At 42.9% G+C, this 17,451-nt stretch overlaps 1 protein-coding gene across 2 annotated transcripts in view; it reads left to right on the top strand.

Moving 5' to 3' along the window:
* Positions 1-347: 347 nt before the first annotated feature.
* Positions 348-17,451, top strand: part of kremen1 (kringle containing transmembrane protein 1) — a 57,105-nt gene continuing 40,001 nt past the window's right edge. For both annotated transcript variants that reach the window (XM_029439989.1, XM_029439988.1), the window contains exon 1: positions 348-604. In XM_029439989.1, the coding sequence (XP_029295849.1) occupies positions 526-604 (79 nt within the window). In that variant the 5' untranslated portion in view covers positions 348-525. The remainder of the gene's footprint in view (positions 605-17,451) is intronic.

Here is a 17,451-nt window from a genome sequence, read left to right as displayed (position 1 = left end):
ATATGGTGCGTAAAGTTAGTTATTACCATCTGGAATAGTTATGGAATGATGTTCCTGCGTGTTTTTGTTTTTTTTAAACTTACTTACGTATTATTATGTTACTGTGGGAATATGCTTTAAATGCATTCTTTAAAGAGGGGAAATCAGTTTATAGTTTAGTACTAACCTGCTGTTCATTGCACCACTGAGTCCACCCTCCAACTCCAGCACCGCCACCCTCTCTCCCTCCTCCTCTTTTCTTTCTGCTGCTTCCCCAGCGCTGCAGGTTGAATGTATTGCCCCTATTTCCTGTCACATGGGTTGGAAATAGGATCCCTGCTTTCTACTATCTGTTCCAGTCCTTGTGGTGTCAGTATAGTAGTAGCTGTAGGACCTGCCTTGAAGTTCAGGGACTTTTAACGCCGGCCAAAGAGCGACTCCTGCACAGACCCGGACAGTCAGTCAGTCCGTCAGCCCGCTGGTCTGCGCATCCGTCCGTCTGGCAGCACTTCACCTGAGAGCCAGTTCACACTCTTTAATCATACGATGGATTCCTGGACAGCCACCTCTGCTCTTCTTCTCGCTGGGGTTGTTTCTTCTGCGGCTTTTAGCATTTTTGACACCGGTAAGTGAAACTTTTCTCCTCGCCTTTTGCTGAGGATGTATTCCGATACATTTCTGAGTTGTCGGTAGCGTCTCCAAAGTTGCTGTTTTACGCTCCGGACAAGCAGTTATCCTATCAGCAATTGTTCAACACACACCCGAGAATTGCGTTGATTTTTATTGTTATTGTGATATTTTCTTATTAGGTGTCAAACATCTCGCAGTAACTTCATTCATAGTTCATCGCCTTGGTCCAAATCCCACTACGATACTGTTTCCCAAACTGCATGCTGTCTTTACTTGGGGTGTTTACAGCGGGAGGTTTAAGCGACAAGGCGACATTGTTTTGTTGTTATGTGATAGTTTGAAGACAAGAGAGTGAGACAGACTATAGTTTCAGTGTTACCTCCACACCTACAGGGTAAACACTTGTATCCAAAGCTTTCCACAGACCTGTGGAGTCCCGGCGACACAATCCGACCAAACAGGGGTCCATGTGAAAATGGAAAGGGCTTAGAAATCATCTGGAACCGATGTTATGTTTTTCTAAAAGCTACGTTTCGATTTAATCAGGGAGACGACGTGCTTGTAACCCAAACCAGCAGCTGTTACGCACTCGACTCTCCAGCACATCCTGCGCCTCGAGTCCTGATGTGTTTACCTGTTCTGCATCAGCTGTTTTAACTCATCTAACACATTGTTGTCTTTTGGATTGGTCATTTTTAACAGTTATGGCAGAACATCTTCATTGTGTTTTTAATATTACTGTGGTCTATACTGCATTACTGGTTATTGTATCTTTATTGAACCACAGACACATCAGCCCCCACCCTCAACTCAGTCATCTGATAACATCCATTTAATTCACCATCAAATTCAGATTAATACGCAGGCATAGGGTTTCTTCTATCTGCAGAACTTCAAAGTTACAGCCGGACCCCCATTCTAATAGCGATGACCACACAAACCGAGCTTCTCCTTTGCTGTAATTTGTGCCGCGTTTCATGTCGAAGCAGCAAATCCTCATGCTTTCCTTTTTAATTTTTTTGTCTCTTAATTATACCCTTGGATTTCAAATTAGAGGGTCCACCATCTGGGCTAGTGCGTAAGTACTCCCATGTGTACCTATGTATTAACAAAGTATTTAAAGCAATGGTATTCCCCCTCATAACACTGAGGAGAATAAAAGGCCAAGTTTATGTTTAGTTTAAGTCAGCTGTGCCATATTTACTGTACAGTAAAACAATAATTTCATGCCTCTACAGTCAGCCTCTTGTTGTAAATGCAAAGACTGTTTGATGCTCTCTTTGCTCTGTTTTTCTCTAATATGTTTGAACTGTGCAGGTCAAACTGAATGTGAAAACAATTAAATGAAAAAAACCTAAAACCCTTTTGCCCTTATAGTAGAGACACTGCATCTGTTTTTCTTACGATCACAGATTATTTGCTAAATGTCTGGAGCTACTATAGGAGTATAAAAGCAGAACGCTGCTCATATTAAATGTAAGTGGAAACATTAGATTTTTAGTATCAGGCCTTCAGAATCGAAGAATAAAGGCTTCTTTCCAGACGTACAGTTCTGTGCTCATGTTTAACAGGAAAAATCCAATCAGAGGAGATCAACTTTATGGTTGATGCAAAATGTTCATGCTCTGGAGATTGGTGAAAGGCATTCTGGTAAATGTAGGAACCTCAAGGGAAATATACAAGGCAGGTTGAGGGAAAGTGGACACACTAAACAAGCTACGGAATAACTCCTGGATTGGTTGGACTAGTTAAATTATGTCCCACGTTATTCTTGTGGTTTAACATCGTCCCAATAAAATGTATGAATGTCAAATCTATCAGAAGACTCCCGAGATAGTCTGGGATGTTATTAAGAAGTACAATCTGGGTATGCGCAAATATTAATTCATTAACACAGTGGGAATTACCTTTTACTGCTAAAGCTGGGTCATGCAGCAGCTTATTAGTGCTCTGCAGAAAGCCAGCCGCTGTTACTTTTGTGACTAGCGTCTAAAACAATTACACTGGAGTGCTTTCACTGTCTTGGTAGACTGCAGCATTGCATCGAGCAGAATGTTTGTTTTCTTTTTGCGCTGAGGGATAATAATGTGCTGAGTGATATGCACACACGTAGAGATGCATACACACACACACACACACACACACACACATACACACACACACACACACACACACACAAAGAGCAAATGAGTGAAAATGAAGCTCAGGGTTAGAGATGACATGTGCTGGTTATAGCTGCAGCAGCAAAGTGCCTTTATGCAATCTCTAATATGAGAATGTGTTCTTCTTCCATACAGCAGACTTGCGGCTCTGGGAGCATTCATTAACCACGGACTCCTATATTTAATGTATGATTTCTCTTCCACCTGAACTCAGAGGCTTTATAAAGAAACTCATCCAGACTCCCACGTGCTGTTTTGTCTGCCGTTGCTCACTTGGCAGCTGCTTAGGCCTTTCACACAAATGTACACACAAGTGGAAGCAGAATCCTGTCAGAGCTGTCAAGATGAGACGTAATAGAGTCGCTCTGTAAGCCGGTAATGAGGTAGTTGATGGTGTTGTTGTCGGGAACAAGCTCAAGCTGGTTAATCAGCGGGGAATTATTTTGTATTTGATGTTCCTGTTATCCATGACCAGCCTCACAGGCAGGTTGACAATCGGGGCCAGTGGTGAGAGTCCCACAGTGCACCTACATGTATGTCTTTTGTTTATGTAAGTGAAGCATCATCTTGTTGAGGTTGAGGCAGCTTTTTTCACTGTGTAGTGTTGCTATTACAGTAAGGTGGCTCACTTTTAAAGTGGCTTTTAATCAAAATTCAGTGGCAGGGTGAGCAAGCTGTTTTCCTGTCAGCACATGCAGGGATAATCTACAATCTATCTTCTCCACCTGGGATCGAGGGATGATTAAAAGTATAGTTTGACAATTTGGGAAAAAAGCTTATTGGCTTTCTTGCTGAGTTAGATGAGAAGATCTTACCACTCTCATATTTGTCCTATGAATATGAAGCTACAGCCTTCAGCTGGGTATCTTACCTTACTTAGCACAACGAATGGAAACAGCTAGACTGGCTCTACTACAGGTAACAAAACATGCCTACCAGCCCTTCTAAACTTCACTATTTAACATAATATATTTGTTTTAATGTGTACAAAAAGTCTAAATCCAACAACTTTGAAAACAAGTAAGGTGCATAGGCTAAACCCCCTGAAAAACTGTTTTAACATTTTATATTTTTACACTTTGGTTTTTGTACATATGAAACAAATGTGATATGAAGTAGCGAGCTTTGCAGTGACTTGTAGGTGGATTTTGTTGCCTTTGAAAACAGCCAGGCTAGCTGTTTTCCATTGTTTCTAGCTATTGTGCTTAGCTAAGCTAACCAGCTGTTGGCTGTAGCTTTAAATTTAAAGCAACATAATCTAGAATTTGGTATTTTTGAGAATTAGTGCCCCTACAGCATATACACAGCTGTCATAAAAATATGGACAGCTGTAACTTTACACGTGCATGTTATGATTACATTACTTATGTAAAAACCAGCGGATCAACAACTTTGGTAATACGGCTAAACATCAAGCAAGTGCTACAACACAAGACCTAGCAAGCCAGCTAATATTACTCTTCCACCTCTAACTCGGTTCCATTGCCAGCATCCCCCGCCTGAAAGTCTCCTTCGCCCAGCGGTCCAAAGATCCAGTGCTAACGGTGTAAACACCAACGCTCTGAGCTCCCAGCATGGCTAGCTGATCTAACAGCTAACTATCTTATGGCAGCGACTGTTAGCAGCTGTTAGCGTTACTTTAGCAAGTAGCTTTCTGCCCATCAGGAAACTCTGTAAATCAACGAGAGTCGAGGCAGAGCAGCCGGAAGACATCAGAGGGAAATTTTCTCCTTAAAATATGATCCAGTTTCACCAAAATCAACTTAGTGCCACAAAGACTTACACACTTCTCCCGGGAGATTGTATGAACCATTCACCAAAGTTACAAGTACAGACGTTCCTGGTGCAGAGTGGGACTGATGGGGACACCATTCTCCTTATTACAATTACAAGTGCAGCATCAAACTGTTCTTTTAAGGTAAAATAGTTGTATAACGTGTATAACTTGGAGAGATATAAGAGTGGTATCAATCTTCTCATCAACCTCTCCACCAGAAAGTGAATGAGCATTTCCTGAAATGTTGAACTATTGCTTTAACAGTGTAGGAGTAAATGTTTCAATCTGTCTCCAGTCCTCTTGACTGTGAGAATTTGGATGGTTTTACCTATTTAGTTCTGCAGTAATATTGAAATTGAAAGGGAAAGTGATTGAAAGGAGACATTGCTTTGATTTAGAGGTTCACATGGTCAAAAGGTCAGCAACAATTGACCCGTCAGATCTCACCTTTTGCAGTCATGAATAACAGCAACATGAAACAAATGGAGTTACAACCTGTGCATCGTTGGACTTTCTTTCTACTACCTTTAAAGGAAAACAGTTGGCTTTGGTTGTGTCGAGCTGAGGCTTGAAAAGGGCAGGCTGTGACATTTTGGCAATATGGAATGCGCTCTCATTATGTGATCACAGAAGACAGAGCTGTCAGAAATAAGGCCAGATGAAGAAAACATCAGGTTAAAATCAGGCTGTGCTCAAACAAACTAAATCTTGGAATGATTGGAGGAGGCGAGATGTGCCTTTATGGGCTTTCTTTTTATCTGCAGTCTTTGCCAAGTCTCACTCTACTTAACTAGACATGCATGAATTAACTTGTAAGGCCGCAGTGGGAACATTTGAAAAGGCAGTGAGGTATCTTATCAAAACCTTCTTGCAGCAGGTAAATCAGCTTGATTCTTTCCAGACCACACTGGAGATTCTTAAGGTTTTTACTCTCATTCAACACTGGCACTTTTATTTCTTCCTCCAAGCATTGTAGGCACCAAATAGAGTGATGGGGGGGAGGGTGAATGACAGCATGTGTTGTGATTTCTTCTTTGTAGCCTGACATGCATATAAGCTGCTGAATAAACTGGCAACCCTCTGTTTTATCTGGCAACCCCGTTCTATTTCCTGCTCCCTGTCTGATCTCTGTCCAGCCGGGCATAATGTTGGTCTGGACTTTGTCAGAATTGTAGCGCTGGGCCGCAGGCGGAACTAGACGTTGCTGTAGGTGAGGCGGGGTGGCAGGAGCGTGGTTTAAAACACTGCACCAACTCCTGAACAGTACCTCACACAGAGGTTTGGATTGTATTATTTAATGCTGGCAACAGTCAGTCTGTGTTCACTAGCTTGACGTGTGATTGAGTCTACAGTACATGGTTTATGTTATTTTCAGATGTTTGGCCTAACATCGAGTCGGAGCGCATTGACTGTGTGTGTTTGTGCGTGTACAGTATATACTACCAGCTGGGGGAAATGGTGCCAGAAGCTTTTCAACATTCGCATGTATGCAAGTCCAGGGTTATTTTTTATTTTTGTATGTGTACTTGCCTACGTGTGTGGGGCTGCAACTTACATTTGTCTGTACAATCAATTTCTGAAATCTGTCGATGTTGAAAATTCATTCTTGAACTTGAAAACCCCAGTTGAGAAAACAATCCCACCACAAGGTCAATTAAGAAGGGGATGTTCTCAAATTACCAACTTTTTCAGCACTTTACGGACTTCTTGTCCGTATCGGATTAAAAACTGAGGTTCTAAAAAAGTCAATTCTATTGATTATTTATTTCACAATAAGTCAATTAATAGGTCTACAAAATGTCAGAATATAGTAGAAAATAGTTAACACAGCTGGCCAGATCCCGAGGTAACATCTTCAAATTGCTTGTTTTCTCCAACCAACCATCCAAAACCCAAAGACATTCAATGTAAAGTGATATAACACTTACATTTATGAAGCTGAAAACAACAAACATTTGACAATTTGCCTATTAAAAATGCTGATAAATGTTCTGTCACTCAAGTAATCAATTAATCAGCTAATAATTTCAACACTACATGTGCCTGTGTTTGAGAGAAGTTCAAATGTGAGGCAGCTGTTGCCATCTGGAGCCTCTATAAACTTCCAACGTTCCTGTTCTCGATTTTAAAGGGGCCACAACAAGTGCCAAACCAAGAGGTCTCATATCCAAATATCTGATGCTGCTCCTCCTATACACACTCACACACACACACACACACACACACACACACACACACACACACACACACACACACTCACACACACACACACACAGACAGACAGACAGACACACACATACACAGACAGACAGACAGACAGACAGACACACACACACACACACACACACACACGCAGACAGACAGACAGACACACACACACACACACAGACAGACAGACAGACACACACACACACACACACACTCTCACACACACACACACACACACACACACACACACACACACACACACACACACACACACACACACACACACACACACAACCACTGTCTGTCTTAGCCCAGTCCACAACTCTTCCTCACACAGTCAATCACCATATCCTTCTCAACTTAATCCACTCTCAACTTGTAAACGCAGTCCATACAGGGCAGTTTATTACTGTCCTCCAACAACCTTTCTAACCCCTGAGACAGAGGGTTCTTTGTGAGTGTGTGTGCATGTGTGTGTGTGAGAGAGATGCTCTGAATCGTCTGCCTCGGATGATAATAACAGACCATCTTCAGCCACGATCTGAGGAAACACGAGCTTGTGTTGGCAGAGGTGATCGCGATTGAGTGTTGCTTGGAGGAGAGACAGCAGATTCTTAAAGAGTTTAACATAAGGGCTTTCGGTGTGCGGCTAAACCCTCTGTGCTCAGTTTTGGGAGTGTCAGAGGGCAAAATGGGAAGAGTGTGCATGGGGTCTGGCTCTCAGATGTGGGCCGTGCGGTCCCTCCCGCTTTTCCGGGTCAGAGATGAGATGGAGATGGAAACCTCTCCTCCCCTGGTGAGCTTATGTACTGAACTGTGTGTGTCTGCGTGTGTGTGTGTGTGTGTGTGTGTGTGTGTGTGTGTGTGTGTGTGTGTGTGTGTGTGTGTGTGTGTGTGTATGTGTGTATCTGCGTGTGCGTGTGTGTGCTGAGCAACACATCTAAGTTACTATGTTGTAGAAACCAGTAGGAGTGTTTGCCTTTTAGAATGAAGACATTAAGCAAAGTAGGTTAACTTTGGTCCTGACTACTTCCTGGGTTACGAGTTTATGTTGAATTTAGGCTCAGGACTTGGATTTAGAGTTAACTAATGAATAGTCTACCTTAACAATGGATTACATGATTTCATGTAATATGGAAAGGGTTGCTTGTCACTGAGAATTATTTGCAGTTCACCTCAGCTCTTTCTACCCTTTTACCTTATTCTTGTTCTATTTGAGTTGTTTTAGTCATTTACCTTATATTATACTACATGTGATAGTTTATATGGTCTGTGCAATAACCCTATAACACCAAGCACCTACTTTGCCAGTACATTTTAGAAGTCCGCTAGCAAAGAATTCATGAAAGTAGTCGCCATTGACATAGCCTGACTGCGCACATTCAGTGAGCAATTCTCATTGGACTGAATAAGCTCAATCTTGGGGTTTGGTATCCAGTTCTATAATACATCCACGCATTGCATGTTAATAAGGTGATAATATGTCAATGTTTAGTTTACAGCTTATTCCACTGCCCCCATTAGCCAAATATGTATCAATTAATACTGATGGAAGATTGTTTTGCCATTTGTATATTCTACTTGTTTGTGCATAACAACAATGTATTTGCCAGCATTAGATTGTTGAGTTTATACACTGTGTTGAGTGACTATTAGCAAGGCTCACACTTTGGTAATGTCATACTCTTAGACAGTTAAACATGTCATAGCGTTTTGTGACTTGTATATCAATACATTTAAAAGAGAGTAAGAGGGAACATTAGTTTTGTAGCTGTTCACTTTTTCTAACTTTTGAGATAAAGTGAGTTCCTTGCCTTTCACTCAAGGGCATGCAAAAGTGTCTGCATCAATCACAGGACAGAACAATATACCCGGGACACATGGTTGCTTTTACTGCCTTTTTTCTCATCAATCGTTGGACTCATGAGTAAGTTGACAAATGGGCTAATTTCCCTAAAAGTTTTATACACTCTGTAAAACGTTATACTCCTTTAAAGGTCATGTAGGTTACACACAGGTTCAGTCAGTATGTCCTGCTTGTTTTCACAGCTAACCCAATCAGTCTGTCTCCGCTTTGTGTTGTGTTCATGCATAATCAGCTCCACACCAGCCCATATGGAGCCCTCATGAATCTTAAATGAATGCCCCAAGAGGTTAAGTTTAGCCAAACAACAAACACCAACTATGCATATCGACTTCAACGTACACCGGGACTGCAAGGTGACCGACAACAGACCAGGTGATTAGATAAAACAAGCAATAGCAATGTTGATTATTCTTTTTTTTTCTGACATTTGAAAGACTGAACAACTATTCAAGTAACATCTGAAGAAAAACACTACCAGGTTCATGTGGAGGAGAAATAACAGGCTTGCCAGAGGCTCTTCCTTTAAGCATCACCCAAAATTGTTGTACATTTGCATGGTACTTTATTGTACTTAGATTACAAAGAAACTAGTGCTCTAGTGACAGTAACACCAGCTCACAGTAGCTCCCTAGCAGTGATAGATGATGACACAGAGACAGTTGCACTCATTGAGAACCAGACATAGAGTTAAAAAGTCTGGACTGGAAGAAAATAAATCTGAGCATTTTCCTTTTTGCATATCCCAACACTCAAGGGCACAAACATGTCTTGGCTTGTGAAGACAGGCCAAAGTTTTGAAGAATTCCCTCATTTACTTGGCCGAAGGTAGGTTGAATCTGGCTCACGGGCAACAGAGCAAGAGAAAAAAAGCTCTAGCTCGGAAATGTGTGCTTCTGTTTCAAGCTGCTGCCCATTTACTTCCCGTTGACCTCTGGGTGGTGCCCTGCGAAGGTCAAGTTGCGGGCAACGCCCTTGTTCTTCCATGCCAAGGGATTGGACCGCCCACAAAACCACCAACCAGTAAGACGGAGAAATAGACCTAGTTATTATAAACACAATCATGCTTATTATTGTGCCACTGTGAGTCGCGTCCTGTCGTGTTCAAAGGCTTACATTTGTTTTATCAAAGTACTTCTCTCTGTGTCGTGCCCCGCTCTCTCCATTTCACTGTTTGAACTTCCGCTAAAGGGCAACTCTTTCATTTTTTTCTCTTGTGCAAATCACCACCTGCTCAGGCGACTCAGCATGCAAAGCAGCCAGGCCAGTTCCATCTTCAGGATCTATGACGGTGATGGTGGTGCATGGGTAGCACCCCTCAAAGGTGACGAGGCGTGACGGGTGCGATAGTCATGTAAAGCACAGGGCGGCGAGAGAAACAGGCGTCCCCAAACAAAGTGGTGCGAGGTTGAGTGTGTCACTCCGGTCCCTGATCCACAGAGGCGGTCCGGTGAGACAACATGGAATTAAACTGTCAAACCGCTGCTGGCTGTACACAACTGTCAGGCTTGAAAGAGATAAACAATGTTTAGGTGGGAGAGTGCACACTTGTGGCCAGAATAGTGGTTTGTGAGGTTTTGTTGCTCAAAGGTCAGTCAAGACCAGTCAGAGTATATGTCTGAATGAGCTATGACATGTTGGTTTTGGATGGAGCTCTGTAAAGCTATGTACTCTTTTCATCTCAAACCATTTAGATTGTACTCTAAGTTTTCTTCCTCTCTCAACCGATTCACCTCTCTGTTCCCTTTCCCTCGTTTGCACATTTTATTACTATTATGCATGAGCTGTGTTCCCTGGCCTCTTCGTGTACCTTGACATTTGCGTATGCATGAGGAGACCCACTGCAGTCAATGCCAAATGACATTCTCTCTCAGCTTTGCTGGTGCTCTCAGCCGCAGTCAGAGCCCATCAGCTGGAACACACTCCAGGGCGAGGGGGTAAATCAAATAGTGAGAGAACAGTAATGAAATACCATAGAGCCTCATGTTCTTCTATGAATTCTATTAACTCTCAAACAAACAATTGTTGTCATTATCAAAACTCAATTTAATTCACAGAGAATGGGATTTTAAAGGAGGGTTTAAGGGCCCGGGGCAGGAAGTGGCTGGTGCATGAACACATTTCACAAATATAACTTTTTTTCCTCAAAGCTGGATTTATATACTGACGTGAAATCAAAACAGAGCATTATCAGCTCTGGGTGTGTTGATAAAAGAAGTGCAGCTTCATTGACTGCTGTGTTGTTGTATTTCAAAGAGAACAGGAAAAAACTATTAGACTTTGGTTTGATTTGTTTTGGTACAAACTCAAAACCATTCTGGCTTCCTGTCTTTGCATTTCTGTTTTGATTACTACTATTAATAAATCTTTTGACATAGTATGATTAAGATAAATTAGCTGTTATTCTTTCTTTGATTCAAACATTTAACATGTTCCAAACATCCCGCCAACTATTGGTTGAGTGTTTTTGCAAGAATCTCCACAGGAGCTTTAAAGCAACCATGTATTTTTGTGGTGTCACATGCAATTCTGAGTTTTGAGAAGCGTAACCATGAACATAACGGGAGGATATGGAATTGCTACTGCGTTAGACATGACCTGTCCGACGAACCTAGTTTTTTTTATACCGTTATGGTTGGGCCAGGGCCACTGAGGTCTGCGCTCTACTGCGGTAGAGTAATGGCAACCACTTTAAATAAATGGAGAGTCATTTTGCTGCTGAGCCCCAGGGTCTGGTTTGTGTCCAGCTGCAGCAGTTTGTGGCCGAAGAGGCAAATTGTCGCCTTTCCTCCTTGCAGGAAACGCCCACAGACGGCACTGATTTGACAAGGCCAAGCAAGTGGACATGGCTAAGTGGACAGAGCAAACATTTGGACAAGTGAAATGAGCAGACATAGCTAAGTGGACAGCAAACAAAGGAACAAAGCCAGTTTAAGCAGTGCTAAGAAGCCGTGACACGGAAATGTGCAAGAAAGAATGAAAGAACATGGAAATAAACGTCCATTAACTGGAGCTGTGATACCCCCAATCATAGTTAACTGAGCTTAAACAGTCCATGGACTCTACTTTACAAATTCACAGGAACATCTCAGTCAACTGTTTTCAAAAACGACCATTGTCCTTCTAGCTGCCAAGCCAGTGATATCCCCTTGCATTGCGAGGCCCTTTGAAAAAGGCTTGAACTCACAAGGGGTGAAACCCAAGTCACCAAGAGGCCCTGATTTAGTTGTCTGTCCTGCATCGAAGGTGAATACAGCTCCCCAAGGTGAACATAAAAAGGGCTGGGTCTGCAGCAGCCTACGTGGCACCAGCCCACGACCAACGGTAAATGAGGGGTGGTCACACTTGGCCAATGCCGTGAAACAGAATCTACTAGCCCTCAATAGATCCTCCGTAATGGATCTCGTTCTCAGGGAGGCCAGTGGGATGCCCCCTGTCTTTTACCAGAGCCATCTGGTTCCCAGTACTGCTGCTCTTCCCACAGCCGCACAAACCACAGAGAAAAAGGATCACTTTCACAATCAAGATCAGGAACTGGAGACGTGGCTGGTTAAAAGGGGTCTGAATGTTGAGCGCTATGGTCCCCTCTGCTGCAGCCTATTGTGCTGTTGTTATTGTGTCCTTAGAAGTGCACTCTGCTGCGGTTTATCTGACAACCTTTTGTGATCTGATACAGCGGATTATACATGCTCTGACCAGGTCAGTCAGACAGGATAATTAAAAAAAGAAATGTTTTAAACATGTTAGGACAATCCACAAATTGAGATGTGCACTTTAGTGATAATGATTGCGGATTGTTCTAAAGCCAACAGGCATGAGGTGATTAAGTTTTGCAAGAGATTAAGGCAAAATGTCTTCACACAACGGAGATTTTCTCCACAACGTACATGGATTTAAAGTGTAAAAAAAATCTAAACAAGCCAAGGAACAGACCAATGCCTCCTTTAGCTTATAAAAGTAGACAAAACAAACACGCTGGTGCCTTTTTTCTGATGTGTTTGCCACTCTCTCCAAACGAGCATGCTGGAGTTTCATTGGAAGATGGTTGCAAGTTTGGGCTCCACACATTGGGTCTGTTCCTCCACAACTGCAAGCAACACGTAAAAGTGAAGTTAAACCACAGCATTCGATATGCATCTATTACTATTTCGATGTTGCCTCCAAAACATCCATTTCTCTGAACTGCCTAAAGGTTGAGTGAAATCCACCATCCACTGCTTTAGTTACATTTAATCACAGCACATGGCTCTCATGACACTCTGACATTTGATCAACTTAAGCCCAGTTTCTAGTTACCATTTTATTCCATTTCTGAAAAGGGACTTCAAAGCTGCCTTTAAAGCCCAGGATTCCCGGGCCGACGTGACACTTGGCCATGGTGGTCAGACTCAATAGAATATCCTGACAGATTGACAGATTGACAGATTGACAGATTGAGTGAGGCACAATTTAGGTCTTTGCTTTTTTCTACTTTCGTAAAAAAAACACAAGAAGAATAATTAATCATTTGGTTAATTCTTTAAGCAAAACGTCATTTTGTTTAATGGTTGTAACTTCTCCCCTACATAAAATGCCACAATCACAGTTGGCAGGAAACCTCTACAACAGGAAATAACTCATCAAAACTGGAGAGCAAAATCTAAAACTCTCCTCCAAACAGCAGCAAAGGGGAAGAAGAAGAACATTGGATAGTATTTTAAAGTTTCACCTGCACCACTATGAACACGAACATGGGATACGGGCAGTTAATATTCATATCCTCAAAAGCAAACACAAAACTGCCATCTGCAAAAGTACTGAGCTCCTTTAAATCTCTTCTGCTGCTTTACACTATGGATTCAGCTTCTCTTGCCTCAAGTGTTGTTATGATTCACGCCGGCATCATTCTGTTTTAATAATGATGTCTGTTAAGAATAAACAGGAAAAAGAGCTGCGCTTTTGATCTGGTGCAGCAGTTTCTTGTTGTTTGCATTAGCAGGGCAGGTCACATTGCTCCCTCCCCTCCACCCAAGGCCTTTATTTATCCAAGTCAGACCTCATCTTCCCCGCACCCTATATTCACACAGGACCTCAGGAAAGAAGAGACAGAGGAGGTGGTGTGTGTGTGTGTGTGTGTGTGTGTGTGTGTGTGTGTGTGTGTGTGTGTGTTTGTATGTGTGTATGTGTGTGTGTGTGTGTGTGTGTGTGTGTGTGTGTGTGTGTGTGTGTGTGTGTGTGTTGGTGTGGGGTGGGGGGGCTACGGCACTGACAGAGCTTCAGCTCAAACCACATATAATTTACATTCCTCAGATAGCAGCTAACCTGAGCACAAACAGGACGATCGAAAACAGGTGTGTTCAGCAACAACCCTTTTTCTTTCATAGTTCACCTTTCTTTAAGGTGCTATCTGGCTTTCATGTTATAATTTATAGTGGCCTAACATACAGGGCCAAGGGCATACATATCAATATGAGGTCCATCACTGTGTATGAGTCAAACTGTTATCATAGGAGCAGCGGGAAACGTGGAAATCGTCCTACGAGGTCAGCCGCAGTCATACTGGCCGCACAGCTTACATTATGTTACCACAAATTGATTAGTGCCTTTGAGAGGCTGGCCAATTGTGAGGAGAGGAGTTAGGGAATTGACAGACATGTGTACTCAAACACACACACACACACACTCACACACACACACACATATAAGCTCACAAACAAACTCAGTGGGCGATATCTACTGTAAAGTGATGAGTGGGTGAGAATGGCATCACCACAATGACACTGGCCCTACCACCGAGGGAACAAAGGAGCCTGTGTACATGTTTATGTGTGTGCGCGAGCGTGTGTGTGTGTGAGTGTGTGTGTGTGTGTGTGTGTGTGTGTGTGTGTGTCCTCCTTTCCCTCCACATCGGATCCATCTTAAAATACTGCGGCTGCTCCACTGATGAAAATTGCTCCCTTTCATTCTCTCTGTAAGTGCATCTGGGGGGGAAGTATGAGTATGAGGGGGGGAGAAGGAGAGAAAAAAGAACTGGAGTGATGTGGGTAGGAGGGAAGATTAATGCGTGTTTTGTCACTGCATATGTTTATCGGGGCATCTGACAGTGCAAGTTGACTGAGGGATCATTTTACCATCCATTTAAAGGCAAAACAAAAAAGAAGAGAACAAGCTTAAAACACCCCCATGCGAGGAACGCACGGCCATTAGCAACAGTGAGCCATCATGACTTGTATCACAAGCCGTACATCCGCTGGTTATCAAAGGCTGCATGCAATGAGGAACCCATATGGGGTTCTGTTATTTTCTTTACAGAAGACAGACACGCATTAGCAAGACATATTTTCTCTCCCTTAAGCCCTGCATCGGTTATTTGTTTGCTGGTAAAAGGCCCCAGCATGCAGCTCTGCCACAGAGCTCATTTGGAATTACATTTTTTACCTTCAAACTCAGATGTTGGAAACACTAACTCTGTGTTTGCTGTTAATTTTACAAGCCTGGTCTTTGTCGGCCGTGTCTATAACATGGGGAAATGTGAAATAAACCCAGCGCTCACTTTGTGTTACGCACAAGAGGGAGAAAATTAGAGCCTGAGTTAACAATCTGCGGGATCATAAAAACGGTCTTTGTCCCACCCTGACTCACTCTCTGTTTTCCTCTCGTCTTTCTTTTCTGCTTAATTTTGCTTCAACTGCCATCACTCTGTCTTTCACAATCTTTCCCTCTGTCTCAATGCTCCACTCTAATTTGCAGTTTGGTTTTATTTTGGATGGATTGATCCCAGACACACTAATTGTGCACCTTTGAAAGCTCTGAATTGAACAGCCTCAGCCCATCTTGGCTTCTCTATCTCTGCTACCTCTCACCTTCCTTCAATTATAGTCCCTGTTTTCTCCTGGATGCACAAGTCTTGTTTACTCTCTTGTCAGAGTTGCTTTAGAGCAGGTTCAGTGGCAAGTGTTGAGTATGCAGGAGATTTCCCCTTTTATTTGTTTAACCCTGTGGGAGAGACATTTGATTGCGTGTGAGAATCTCCAGAAACAAGGATAGCGTTAGAGGTGTAGAAGCTTTTAATCATGTTTGGAAATATGGCCTCTTTTTTGGCAGATGCGGATTATGACTTGAGAAAACGGTAAGGAGCTGCCAAAGGGAGGTAATTGAACGTGACATCTCGTCCGCCCTCATGTCAGGTTGGCTGGCTGGTCTCTGATGTCGACATTTTGCCAGCGGCTTTTTTCCCCAGGCTTTCAGCTAGTCCCTGAATGTCCTTTACGTCATTGTCAGAGTCTGCAGCCCATCAGTCACTCCCCGAACGTCTGCCAAGTAAAACTCGAAATGCTCCCTCCTCGTTCCATCCGGGTCTACTCACAGAGCCAAAACTACTCTTGGTACATCTGTGCTGTGCTCTGTCAGAGATCATCCCGGCCACTACGGGAAATCTTACAAAGTTGGATGTCTTATCTGCTTTGGTATATTATTTGCTGATTGATTTTTCAAAAATTCCTCGAGACATAGCATTTATATTTAGGCCCAGAGTGCAGCTTGTGGGCAAAAAAAAACCTTTTATGCTTTCCATTTTTGTGACAAGCAACTTCAAACAGAGGGGTTTTTGGCAGTGCGTTTAGCCCACCACTGGCTCCAGCAGATTAGACTCTTTCCATTACGGAGTTAAATAATAGGGGCCGCGCTAGAATGAGATGGGGCCATATTTTATAGGTGCTACCTAGAAACTTTGGCAGGGAGTCCTGTGGGTCTGTGGCAACTGTGGTAGCAAACTCAGGAGGTGGTGCATCGGAGGGTTTTTGCAGAGGAAGAATGGTGGAGGCTATTTTGGGATTGAATGAGGTCTTGGTTTATGGCCTGGTTATCTGGGGCTGCAACCTATGACAAAAGCATAACATGAAAAGAAGCATTGTAAAATCCCATTGAGAAGTCATTGTCTGCGGATTGAACTAGTTAGAGGCATCTGTTCTCATCACTTGGGAGGCACCATTGCTTTTATTTTTTGCACTTTCATTGACCCTCTTACATGAGGGCACTTTAATAAAAAGAACTCATGGGAGAGGAGAGATCAGAGAAGCAGGGAGGTGAGGTGTGGTCCATTAACTGCCCCCCCCCCCCAAGCTTCTCCTCAGCAGTATTCATTAAAAGAGCCTCACTGAATCTGTGACTATCTGTGAAACCTGGATAATACATGTGCAGCATGTGATCCTCTGAAGTCTGATGTGGTTTTGATGTGGAAATGGATGCTGCTGGGGAAAAGGGGAACCAGACTTGTGTTGCAGCCAGCTGTGTCCCCACCAGAAAAGAAATCTGTAACCCGCTACATCTGGCCTGGTTTGGCCTTGCACTGGCCTCTGTTCTTACTACACTGACATTAATGAGTCCCACAACAGTAATGGCTACCAGGACCGAGTGGAGGGGAAACATTTTGTGGCAGGTTGTGCATTAATAATATGACGTTTCTGTCAACTTTGAAAGCTCTCTGAATCGTCACTGAGCAGCCTCCAGTTTTTGGTGGTGTTAGTGCCTGTACAAATTAGTTTCTTTTTTGTGCATAATACAGTACATGCATGTTTCTATCATCGACTCATTCTCTGTAATTGTATCATAGTGGAAATATTGCTCATGTACTAAGCTTGTTTTGCTGTCCCCAGAGCTCGAAGCATATAATAAAGATGGAAGGAAGCTGTTTATGTCAGCCCTCAGTGAGGAAGCAGTCGTCTGTAATTATCGCTGCTTTTCATCCCTCGTAGCAAACACAACAAATAAGTGCTCTTGTGTGACCTGGCAACGCGTCTCAGAGAAACCATTTGTTTGTAAGCTTGTTTGTTTGTGTTCTTGAGATCACATGA

This window comes from Cottoperca gobio, chromosome 9 (assembly GCF_900634415.1).
Source record: "Cottoperca gobio chromosome 9, fCotGob3.1, whole genome shotgun sequence".
In the NCBI taxonomy this organism is placed as follows: domain Eukaryota; kingdom Metazoa; phylum Chordata; class Actinopteri; order Perciformes; family Bovichtidae; genus Cottoperca; species Cottoperca gobio.
This window is presented reverse-complemented; position numbering and strand designations above follow the sequence as displayed.